At 47.5% G+C, this 12016-nt stretch overlaps 1 protein-coding gene across 3 annotated transcripts in view; it reads left to right on the top strand.

Annotated features, from left to right (window-relative positions):
• The window catches only part of EPB41L4B (erythrocyte membrane protein band 4.1 like 4B), a 108330-nt gene extending 97026 nt beyond the window's left edge, over positions 1 to 11304 (top strand). For 2 of the 3 annotated variants that reach the window (XM_016213678.2, XM_087822812.1), the window contains exons 23-26: positions 3487 to 3603; positions 5969 to 6037; positions 9473 to 9618; positions 10361 to 11304. In XM_016213678.2, the coding sequence (XP_016069164.2) occupies positions 3487 to 3603; positions 5969 to 6037; positions 9473 to 9618; positions 10361 to 10430 (402 nt within the window). In that variant the 3' untranslated portion in view covers positions 10431 to 11304. The remainder of the gene's footprint in view (positions 1 to 3486; positions 3604 to 5968; positions 6038 to 9472; positions 9619 to 10360) is intronic. The other variant, XM_087822813.1, reaches the window with a different exon arrangement.
• Positions 11305 to 12016: the final 712 nt, after the last annotated feature.

The raw sequence follows: 12016 nt of genomic DNA, 5'->3' as shown, positions 1-12016 counted from the left end.
CAGAGTCCTGCCTTCCATGGGTACCTAAGGGTCCTGGAGAGGAAAAGGGGCTCTGGCAGCCTGCTCCTCCTTTGTCTGGTCTTCTTCCCACCATCTCCTCCACCTGCTCCTCCCAGTGTCAGAGAAATGCAAGCAGCAGCCCCCTCTGCCCTCGTTGTCAGGATGACGGGGGATCGTGTGTGTGTGTGTGTGTGTGTGTGTGTGTGTGTGTGGTGACAGCAGACGAGAGACTGGATTGAAGGTCTGGGGCTGAAGGGGACACTAGATCCACATTATTGCCCTGGTTCCATGGAGAATGGAGGAAAGAAGAGAGAACAGAGCTGGATGGACAGGGCGGTGGAGAGATGAGGGGGACAGATTATCTTGCCTTCATTCAATAGCATTCCACCGACACACTATCAGAGCTGGTGTATCCCTGGTAACTCTCCACCCTTATGAACCAGACTGTGTGGGTGGCTTCCAAAGGAGCATAGTCCAAACAGCCAAGAATAATAAAAAGGTTCAGCCTCTACCTGGTATCTCTAAAAAAAAAAATCGAGATTAAGTTCATACCTGGTAACACTTCTTGAACCTCTTTTCGCTGCCCTCTTAATTCTCTTGCCCCTGCACCCCGCCAAGGACTTTTCCTCCTCGAGCTCTGCACAAGAACATTCTCTCCGCTTCACTCTTGCGGCAGCGTTCCCTCCTTTCCCCAGATCTTTTCCTCTCTAATTCCCAGCTCTTGGATTATGCAGCCCAATTTAGCAATCCAAGTCCCACCACCTGTGCCGCTCGCTGTCCGCCCAGGCCCAGAATCGGCGCCACAGACTTCATAACCAGATCGGTGTCTGCCTGGGATGGGAGAGGTGGGGGTGGGGGTGGGGAGAGAAGGCAAGTGAGTGAAGACAGCACCCACTCTTCATCTGCTGTTCTCTGCAGGGGTGTGAGCGCGAGCAGTGCACCGAGGGTGTTGGTGTTAACAGACTGAGGGAAGCTGGAAGGAGAATGGATGCTTTCTCTTTGGGGCTTGTCCCTCTCTGATCCCTGTGCTTCGTACACCGCTCACCCGCCTGCAAAGCAGAGGCAGTCAGAACCCAGGTCTCTTCTGGGTCAGGGTTGTTTGGTCAAGTTCATGTGTCAGGGAGGAGGTTGGTCTAGCCAGAGGAAGGCTGCGAAGGGCACAGAATGGGCCCTGCGTTGGCTGTCGGGACAATGGGGTTTCCATTTGTCTCAATAACTTAGTTTTGATTTTAAATCTCACTCTATCACAGGGGCTAAAGCTTCATCTCAAGTCAAATCAGGACACCTCTTCTGTCTCCCATGTTCTCCAGGGCACAGGGAGAGGAAGGGAAGTCATCTAGTTTGTGATGTCATCAGGGCCCTCTGCTTCCCTCGTGAAGGGAGTGGAATGGAAATCACTGTCCTGCTAGGATGTGAGTCCCTATCTGCTGGACACACCCCAGTGCCCTTCTGCTCTGAGACCTGCCTCCTCCCAGCTCCACCTGAGCCCAGGGACACAGGTCCTCTCTGGCTTTAATCTCCAATCCCCAGCCTCAGCCCACGGAGTGGGGCACAGGGCCCCTTTGCTCAGTACTCCCTATTGTCTCCCCCTATTGTCTCCCTCTCCCTCTGATTTTTCTCCCCTGTCCTCACATTGGCCATCTCTTTCCTTATCTGGATGATTAAGCCTCATGAGTTTTCATCATTATTTGTCCAGGCCAAAATCTTCGCCAGAGTCGGATTTTGAAACTCACAAGCCAAGTAGGACCTAGCTGCCGGAATGTGGGAAAGACCCAAAGAGCAAAGGAAATACCAGGCAAAAAAATAAAATGGTCTTTCAGAACAGTATCCTGCTACATGTAATCTTACTTCCTGCTCATTTACTAAAGAGTCTAGAATGCAGGAGCCAGGAATGCTCTTTTGTTTAAGTCCACTCAGACGGGTATTTGGAAAGGTCAGAGATGCTTTGGGGATCAACATTTCTTGACCATAAAAGTCCAAGGCTGGGCAAAGCCTGAAGTCATTCATTATAATCTTCAGTTCAGACATTCTTGGGCTGTACACATTTTGGCTTATAGGCAGTATGGCCATGGTTCTTGCTCATTTATGCCAACTTTTATTTTCTTCAAAAAGCACACACTGAGTGTCTGCTGTTATCTGTAGAGGCAAAGGCCCCGTGATCTGGGGTCCCAGGTGAGGTGGTTCTGGCTGGGGCAGTGGGGGAAACCCAGCCTGAGGGCAGAGAGGAGTCAGCTTCATGTAGGCCACAGACACTGTCTTATGGGGTGCAGGATTTACCCGGAGGACCAGAGAGAGCAGTGGGGGATTTTAAGCAGCTGGTAAAACAACTGCAGGTAACTAATGTGGACTCACTTATTTCTGAAGAACAGATTTAGAACCAGTCATAAAGGAGTCTAGACCCATGGATTTAGACTCTGCAAATGCCATTCCTACACATCCCAGATTTGAAACAAGGCTGTTTTAAAATGAAGGCCATTGTGAGATAATGGTTGTAAAAGCCCCTTGGAAGCCGTCCAGAGCCTCACAGTGGTAAAGAGGAAAGAGTTAGATCAGTTTGGGGACAGGAAAAAGGCCTGCAATTTTCTTGATCAGTTTTCAATGAAACTTACCCAGAGGCTGTACTTTATTCATTATAGGATCATACCAACTACTTAAGGAAACTCTCCTGGGCTAAAAATGCATGTTTTTATTCTCTGGAGTGAATGGCCCCTTTCTGAAACCTAAACTAACCGTGTCAGTGGTGCCCTCTCCTGACATCTTCACCATCCTCATGTTCACCAGTACAGCTGCTGGACCTCTGCCGGGTGCATGGCACAATCCAGGGCTGGGCAGGGAACCTGGTATCCCAAGTGACGCGGCATTTTCTCACAACGCTTGGCATCTCCCAGCTAAGCAGCAGAGTACCCCAGTGCCAATACGAGATGCCAAGGCCTGGGCCCATGGGTGTGGGAGGGGGGGTCAGGGCCAGTATGTTTTCTGAACACAGATGAAGAGATATGACAGATTCAATCCTAAACCCTGTGTTCCTCCTCGCTGATATACCTCTTTCCTGGAGCGCTCTGCTGGACACCTGCTCACCGATTCGCCGTAATGTGGACCCTTAGTTAGCAGTGTGCAGGAGGCCACCCTCCTCATAGTGCCGATACCATTCATCATCACAGCTTTCTTTCTGGCTTGGCCTGGGCGATGCTTCAGAGTCCTTAACAGAGTGCCAGGAAGCCACTGCCACACCTGGAATGGGGTTTTGATGTGGCTTTCTGCTCAGATGGTGAAGACAGCTGAGGGCCGGAGAGGTGGAGAGAAGGTGGAGAGAGGAGGGAGGGGGAGGGACTAGCCTCCAGCTGGCCAGAGGCTGGAAGCAGGCTGCGGGAGACGCTGGCTTGAGAGCAGGAGTTGACAGATCCGTCTTGCACTGTGCTATCTTTCTCTCCTTCCCCCTCCCTTACCCCCTCCTCCTCCCCCCTTCTCTCCTCTCCTCGTGAGCAGGCAGAGCCCGCCAGCGCCCCCCACTGTGCCCACTCTCGCTGCTCTCCTCCACTCTCTCTCCCCATGAAGGAAGAGACCACTGGAGTTTGCATGCACCCTCCAATCAAAACGAGGCTGGTAGGTACCCTGGCAGGGAGAGGGGCCTGGCCAGGAGAGGCGAGGCGGGCAGGAGCCACCAGGCGGCCGCAGGGGTGTGCAGGAGCCTCCAGAAGAGGCCGGCTGACAGGTGCTTTTGCTCCAGGATAGAAGCAGAGTTGGGAGACCCGCTGGCACTGGTCAAACTGGGACACAGGGCTGTGGTCCCGCCCCTTCATCTCCGGGTCTCAAGACCCAGGAAGACTTTGTTTCCCTAGAGCTTCAATGACCATAGAAGCTTCTCCCACAAGAGAAAATTCTCAATTACATTTCTATTGTAAATAAAACCTTTAAAAGTTGCTCTTTCTTGCTACTTACCAAGATAATATGAGTACTATTACTTAATGACTTGAAAGGAAACACCCATAACCCCAACCTAGCACATTGATTTTTCATTTTTGCATGTTTTCTGCTAATACGTATTCCTATCTGTGCATAATTTTACATAGTTAAGTCATAGTATCCGTGCCATCTCCTGTTTTTCACTCAATGTTGTGTTCTTTCAATCATGTTCTCGTTACCACATTCTCTGTGACCGTTTATGTCCCATTAAGTGAGTGGCCCTCCGTTTACCTAACCAATTCTTTACTGCAGGACACGAGCTTGGTTTCCAGTTTGTCACTTTTCCAGGGAACACCTTTGGTGTCAGACATTTCATATTCTCAGGCTAGACCCTGCCAGGTTCAGTGTTGTGACTTTGACTTTGCTCCCTTGCTATAGTGGTTATACCAAGTGACAGCACCCTCGGGAGAGTGGATATGCTTGGCCACAACCGAACAACACAGAGTACAACTGTTGGAATATATTTGTCTTAATTAGAGCAGTTACAACGTAATTCTTTGGAGGTGCAACTTTCACATTTCTTTAATAGTAATAATAAACCTCTTTCCCCTTCCTCTTCATGCTGGTCTGAGAGTCTTATCTGTATGCTACTTTTTATTTGGCACTTGGTTTCAGAACACCATGTGGAACCCCTAGGCCACTTGGGGAGAATGCAGCATGTGGCTTTGCCCCAGTCCTAACCTTGTTGTCTTGCAGGCAGCCACCACCAGCAATCTCAGTTGACGCCTGAGTCTTAAAGCAGTGTGGGGTCCATTCTGAGAATTTGGAGATGCTTAAAGAGGCAGAAGAGAATTTGGGGAAGGAGGGCAGGCTTGGACTGGACCTCTCAGAGCATATGGCAAGGACATTGTCATTCCCAGATCAGTTCGATTGAGACCTGTCCTGCCCATTCAGAAACCTTAGCGAATCTGTGTCTGGCCCAATGTGTTCTTGCTTAGTCCCACCTTACTCCCCATTAAAGTGGCTCAGGAGCATCAGAGAGCTGTCCCAGCGTCCATAGGCAAGACCCTGAGGGACACAAAGTCTGCTGCCAGTGGGCAGTGGCTGCTTTGGTGTCTCGGCCGCAACCCTCCGGTGGCGGGTGGCAGAGTGTGCGTCCCCCAGCAGGTGTGCAGGCAGTTTCTGTGCCCTGGGGCTGCAGACAGAGCTAGTGCCAGAATCAGCAGGTCCCTGGGCCTGATGGCAGTTCTCTAGTTCCCCCATTCCCCCAAGGACTCCAGGGGGCCAAAGATGAAATGACCAGACAAAGAAATGAAAGCAAAGGTTCTTTTTGGCCACCGACCACTACCTGATCAGACTGGGGTGTCCACCCTCCTCCAGGCCGGCCCTGTGCTGCGGCCATCCCTGGAGCTGGGCACTTCTGATCCCCATGCCTTCTGTCCCCAGAGGCCACAGTGGTGGGATTCTCACCTGCTTGTGTGGGCTCCTCCTGTTGCCCAGAGTTTACAACAACTAAAGGGAACAGATAGGGAATGCTTTCTGGCCTCGTTGGTCCGCGTCTGGACTAATGGTGTGAGCTTAGGTAAGTCACTCCTCTGTCCACTCTGATAGACGGTGTCCTAGGATGCCACCTCTCATCAGTCTCTATTCCTTTCTTTTCGGCCATGGAGAAGCTGTCAGCAGCCACCCCAGGCAGCCCTGGCCTGCCTCACTGTACACCCTGACCAGTGCATCAGGCCACATACAGGGCCCAGCATGCCTGGGAGGCCCAAGCAGACCCCAGTGAAGGGGGTTCCAGGGCAAGGTGAACATGAGGTGTCCCCCAAATGTGAGACTGCAGCCTGTCATCCCTGCTGAGTCCTGGCCCATAGTACAACAACAGCACAGATACAACCACTGGCCACACTCCTGAGGGACCTCCCCGGTGTTTCCTTACACAGCAATGAAGGCTCTGCGTGTGTTCCCCCGAATCCTTCAGCTCGATTTTAAAAGTACACTGCCAAAGATCGCGAAGCTTTGTCTCCTAATCTGAAAGTAACACTCTTGTCTTCTTTCTTTTTTGAAGATAAAAACATTCCCAGTTGATACAGTGACCCCGTTTCCCGAGCCTTTCATTGCAGGGCCACAGTTTACCGTAAGTAGCTTAATCCAGAAAACTGGTCTGCATTTAAAGGCATTGTTCCCAGGTGTCATGCTCTGCTGCAATGCAGGCAGCCATGCCCACAGCTTCTTTCTATCACTGTCAACTCTGTGAGTTCGGAAGGAGATGGGGTTTGGGGGGGTATCTCCATCTGTTATTTTATTGAGGTGAGCTTTGCAGACATAAAAGTAACCATTTTATTTATTTATTTATTTATTTTTCCATTGACTTTTAGAGAGAGTGGAGGGGGGAGAGAGAGAAAGAGAGAGAGAGAGAAGAGCATGGATGTGAGAGACACATTGATTGGTTGCCTCTTGCATGCGCCCCGACTGGGTCAGCAGAGCGAATCTGCAACCTAGATATGAGCCCTTGACAGGGAATTGAACTGGGGACCCTTCGGCGCACAGGTTGGTGTTCTAACCACGGAGCCACACTGGCCAGGGCAAAATTAACCATTTTAAAATGACAACTCAGTGATGTTTAGTACATTTAGAGTCATGCAGCTATCACCATTATCTAGTTCCAAAATATTTTATCACCCCCAAAGGAAACCTCATACCCACTAACCTGTCACTCCCCATTTCCTGCCTCCCTCTGGCCCCTGGCAGCCACCAATCTACATTCCGTCTCTGGATTTACCTAGTTTGGATATTTCGTATAAATGGAGTAATACAACATGTGACCTTTGTGCTGGCTTCTTTCACTCTGTATAACGTTTCTGAGACTCGTGCACATAGCAGCATGTATCAGTACTTCATTTCTGTGTATGGCGGAATAATATTCCATTGTATGTATATATTGCAATTTATTGACCCATTCATTCATTGATGGGTATTTGGGCTGTTTCCACCTTTTGGCTATTATAAATAGTGATGCTATGAACATGCGTAGACATGGTATTTGTTTGAGTCCCGGGTTTTTGTTCTTTTGGGTTGAATCTGTGTCTTGATAATGGTGTGATTTTAGGTCAATCGCTTGACCACTCTGAACACCAGTCTTCTCTTGTTTAAAGTGGACACAGTAATAAGAATATCCTCCTTGAATTCAGTTGAGGCAAGAAACAAAAGGAATGAAGAACTCAAAAGTACTTTACTGGCCACAGACCCTCACACAAATGTCAAGCATGATTGTTGCCTCTCAAGGCTGGACAGGCAGGCGGGGTAATGACAAGAGCGCTAGTCCTGACAACAGGCTTCTCCTCTCTCTGTGTTGCTGGGCAGCTTATTGAAACTCGCTGCAAACAGTTCAAATGTTTTGGTTTTTTTAACATTTAAGTGTTGTAGTTTCCTCATCTGCCGAACGAGAGTGTGCGATGCTTTTCAGGCATCTTTTCGGCTGCTCGATTCTTTTGCTTAAATGAACACTTCTGCAGGAGCTCACCGTCATGGGCTGTCTGGGGCTCAAGCGGAGAGTCCAGGGTCCCTCCTCTTTTCCCCTCACCCTCTCTTCCTCCCAGGGATCACAGTTGGTAATTCCCTGAACCAAATGATTCCTGAGGCTCCTTCCGAAGGGTTTCTGGCCAACCTGGAGGATCTGTGAAGTGAGTGAGCCTCGGGAGCTGGAAGATGGTCACCACCTGAGGTGGTTTGAGTCCCATGGAGAGGGAGGGGCTGTGCAGTGGCTGAGTCAGGTTTCAGAGCATGGGCAGAGGTAAAAACAGGCTCCCAGAACATCCATCTCTAGGGTCATGAGCTCCTTCTAACACCTGCCCTTTAAGAACCAGAGCGCTGAGACACAGGGCCGGGGCCAGGCTGTTAAATGCTGCCGCTCCAGTGTTCATCCCACCCCTGCAGTTTTGCTAGGCACAGTTCCCCAGCTGGAAACTCTGGCTCCTCTGCTCTCAGCTGGCCCTAATGGGCACTCTGGCCTCCCGCCCGGCCTTGGCAGTGATGTGAGACACCCAGGGAAGCCCTTCCTGAAAAGCTGGGGGCCAAGATGGAGCAGGAAACCAATGTCAGAAACCACACTGGAACTTTTAAGAACTGGGCAAGAGTGGCTCGAAGACAGCTGGAGGAGGCAGAGGGAACAGCATGATTGTGGGGCAGGAGGGATCATGCCATGTTCAAGGGGCTGGAATGAAAGCCAGAGGGACTAAAATGCAGAGCAAAGGAGTGGGGCATGAGAAGAGGAAGGGGAGGAAGGAACAAACACTGAAGGGGCAAAATGATACTTGGCCTTGCAGGCCACAGTGGGGATTCTGATGTTTGTCCTAAGAGCAATGGGAAGCCTTTGAAGGACTTTAACAGGATAGCGACAGGGCAGATGCACCTGGAAATGTTCCCTGTGACAGGGAGAATGGATTCAGAACAGTAGTTTAAAAATTTAGGATAGTAGTTCAAGGGCAGAGAGCTTGACCCAGAGCAGTTTTATTTATTTATTTTTTGGTTAAATCTCACTCGATATTTTTCCATTGATTTCAGATAGAGTGGGAGGGAGGGAGGGGCAGAGAGAAAGAGAAGCATTGATGTGAGAGAGACACATCGATTGGTTGCCTCCTGCATGTCCCACAAGCAATGAATCTGCAACCCAGGTACGTGCCCTTGACCAGGAGTCAAACCCCAGATGCTTTGGTGTGCAGGCTGATGCTCTAACCACTGAGCCACACAGGCTAGGGTTTCATTTGTTTGCTTTTGTATACTAAGTTTTCTACATAAAAGTAATGAGCATATCATGCTTTGTAATGCAAACAACAATAGTTATTTTCTCCAAATGAGGCAGTGTCCTCTAGACCAGTAGTTCTCAAGCTTTATCTTGTTTCAGAATCATCTAGAGGTCTTATAAAAAGGCAGATTGCTGGACTTCCCAGACATTCTGTTTCCAAAGGTGTTTGGTGGGGCCTGAGAATTTGCATTTTTACCAAGTTTCAAGATCATACTGATGCTGCTAGTCTGGGGACCATACTTTGGAAACCATTGCTATAGTGGTGAAAATACCAGTTTCCGAGTCAGCTAATCCTGGTTCTAAATACTGGCTCTTAATGTACCCTGTGTGACCTTGGGAAGATTCTTAACCTCTCTGAGCCTCACTCTCACTTTCCTTTTCCATAAAATAAATTCTAAGATGCACTTTTTTTCCCCACCTTTTAACATCTCTGAAATCAGAAACTTATTACAATAGTGGGTGTGACAAAGTTTGAATGGCCACATTTTTCTTTCTCTGTGGCACATGCAAAAATGGTGCATCTTTTAATGATGGGGTCAAAGATGTGATAAAATACGATCTGTGCCTTAAAGTATTGTCAGGAGGTAATGTATGTAAGGTACTTTGCATAGTGTCTGGCACAAAGTAAAACCATTTACTAAATGCCAATTGAGTTTAGCTATTATTGAAAAGTAACAGGAATTGTATGGTAAGGCTTAGGGAGCAGCTGACAGTATGAAAACGGAGCCCAAATTGAAATCGATTTCCTCTTTTCTGTTTCCTCTCCAGGCAGACTTTAGAGACAGTAAATTACAGTGCTGCCCTGGCCAGTCTTCCCCGCTGATCCCAGCAGTGACCCTGAGGCCTTTGACAGAGACCATCTCCACAGTGCAGACCATCTACACCACTCGGAAGCCTGTTTCTCTGGCAGCCAGGTAGGTCAAGGAAAGCAGGCACAGGCTTTAGGGTAATTGTGGTTGTGATGTCTGCAGCCCTCTCATTCATTCATTCATTCATTCTGTATTTATTGAAATGTCTTCAAAGGCTAACCAGTACTCTAGGTGCTAGGGATGTGCAGTGAGCAAAACATAAAAGTCCTACCTTTACTAAATTTAGTGTTGAATGTGTGTGTGTGTGTGTGTGTGTGTGTGTGTGTGCGTGTGTGTGTAAACAGTGGAGGCAGGTTCCATAGATAGGCAACTGGTCCTGAGGGCCAGGAAGCAATCTCTTAAAGCAGCCAATTTTAATTCAATTGTGTTTATTAAAACATAGGAGGGAATTCTAGGAGAAAGTGCATACGAGACCAATTGAAAACATGATTTAAAGAAATCTAACCTCCGGATATCTTCCCAATCACTCAAAAGACCTTTGCTGAGAGGCTGCTATGTACCAGCTCCTGTGCTAGGCTCTGGGGGGTCAGAGGTGAATGACACATACACAGTCAGTCCCCTGAGGAGCAATGCCTGGAGGAGGTCCAAGTCTGGTGGGGGAAGCCAATAAGTAGCAGGACAATTTCAGGACACTGTCATGCTGACAAATGTAGGGGTTCCTGAAGGAGCCTGTCAGAGAAAGTCAAGAACTGCAACCAAGAAAGAATCTGGGAGGCAGCTTCAGCTGAGTCTGCTCTTGTGATTTTCGAGGGGCTATCTCACTACTTTGTCGCCTACTCCTTTTCAGTGCAGAGACGCTCCGGCAGGAACTGGAGAGAGAGAAAATGATGAAAAGACTGTTGATGACTGAACTGTGAACTCTCCCCCTGTTGCCTGGAGGACGGCGTGGTGCCTTCTGTCATTCTCCTTCTTCGGGCTTGTGTGCTCGCTCCAGCACAACATGCAAATGTGTGCTCTGTTCGCCCAGGTCCCCAGGGTTAGGTCAAGCCAACATCTGGCTTGACTTTTATCGGGAAAGTTCTTTTATGTCTCCTGAGTATTAGAGTGTTTCTGCTACTCCATGTAGTCGAGACAGGATTTGTAAGCCTTGGAGAAGAAAAGCGGAAAACTGGGGATTCCTTTTCAGAAGTACCTGTGTGTACACGTTGATAACCACAGGGGTTACTAAGGCGCAGAATCCTTTGCTATCAGTCTCAACCATGTGATTTTGTATGATTGAAACTTACACCAAGCTTTGACTGTTTGTTAAAGAGTCATTTTTAACGAGAGAATAATTCTTTATTGCTGGTTTTTTCATTTACACTGGTAAATACACAGATCTTTTAAAGTCTTTAACATTCATTTTTATTCAGACACGAGTAGATGAACTAGAAAGGGAAGTTGCAATCACCAGGACGTAAGGTACTTCAGCTTAATCTGAAACATAAGTTCACGTGTGACTTTGTTAGAGATGATATGGATGCATATAATTTATCATTGAACCCAAAGTAGGAAATTATAGCTTGAATTCTAAAAATATCTGACAAAGTTAAGATGATTCAATGTCGGGATTCATTTGGGTGTTCCATAAAGGAAAATTATTTCTAAAGTTGATCAATTCCTACCCTGTTGCTAGAACCTCGACCAGAAGAAACTCTGCTCTCTTTTTATAAGTTTCAAGAAATGTGTTTTTAAATTTTTATTATGCACTTGAACAACTTTGCAGGAATAAAGGAACCCCCTAACCACAAACTAGCCCTCCAAATTGTTTCCCACGCTTTCTCAATGAACACGCACGCCTTTTTTACACAGGTATGATCGGTGTGTATGTACTCTTTGGTTGTACTTCTCTACCTACCACATATCTTCTCTTTTCAACAAAGATCCTGCTCTCTACCCATTTAAATGTCTTTATATCCATATAACATGGTTAACCTCACTTCTCCCCATTATTAGATATTTGAGTTATATCCAAGTTTTCACTCTTATAAATAGTGCTGCTATGAATGTCTTTGTAAAAAATTATCCTTCTCTTGGATTCTTCCCTTGGGAGTATCTCCAAAGAGGGATTGCAAGGTCAAAGAGCATGAAGTATTGTATAACTCTTGCTTTATTGCCAGATTGCTTTCTAGAAAGATCCAATTTCTGGGTTGGAAGGACCTTAAAGGTCATCTAATTCAACCCCCCCTATTCCCTCTGAATGCTTGAATTCCTTCTACAATTTATGATGCCACCAGCAATGTATAAGCATTTCTATTTACCAATAGCTCTGCCAGTATTGGGTTTTGCCATTTTTATTTATTTTTGCTAGTGAAATAGGTGTGTATAATTGTTCTTGAAAGGTTGTTTTATTTCATTAATTGCTAGCAAGGCCGAGCACTTTTCCATGTGATGATTTACTAGCTGTACTTCCTTGTGTGTAAATTGTCCGTTCATTTCTTAAGACCACTTATTAAGTGGAATT

This window comes from Miniopterus natalensis, chromosome 12 (genome assembly GCF_054644295.1).
Source record: "Miniopterus natalensis isolate mMinNat1 chromosome 12, mMinNat1.hap1, whole genome shotgun sequence".
NCBI lineage: Eukaryota > Metazoa > Chordata > Mammalia > Chiroptera > Miniopteridae > Miniopterus > Miniopterus natalensis.
This window is presented reverse-complemented; position numbering and strand designations above follow the sequence as displayed.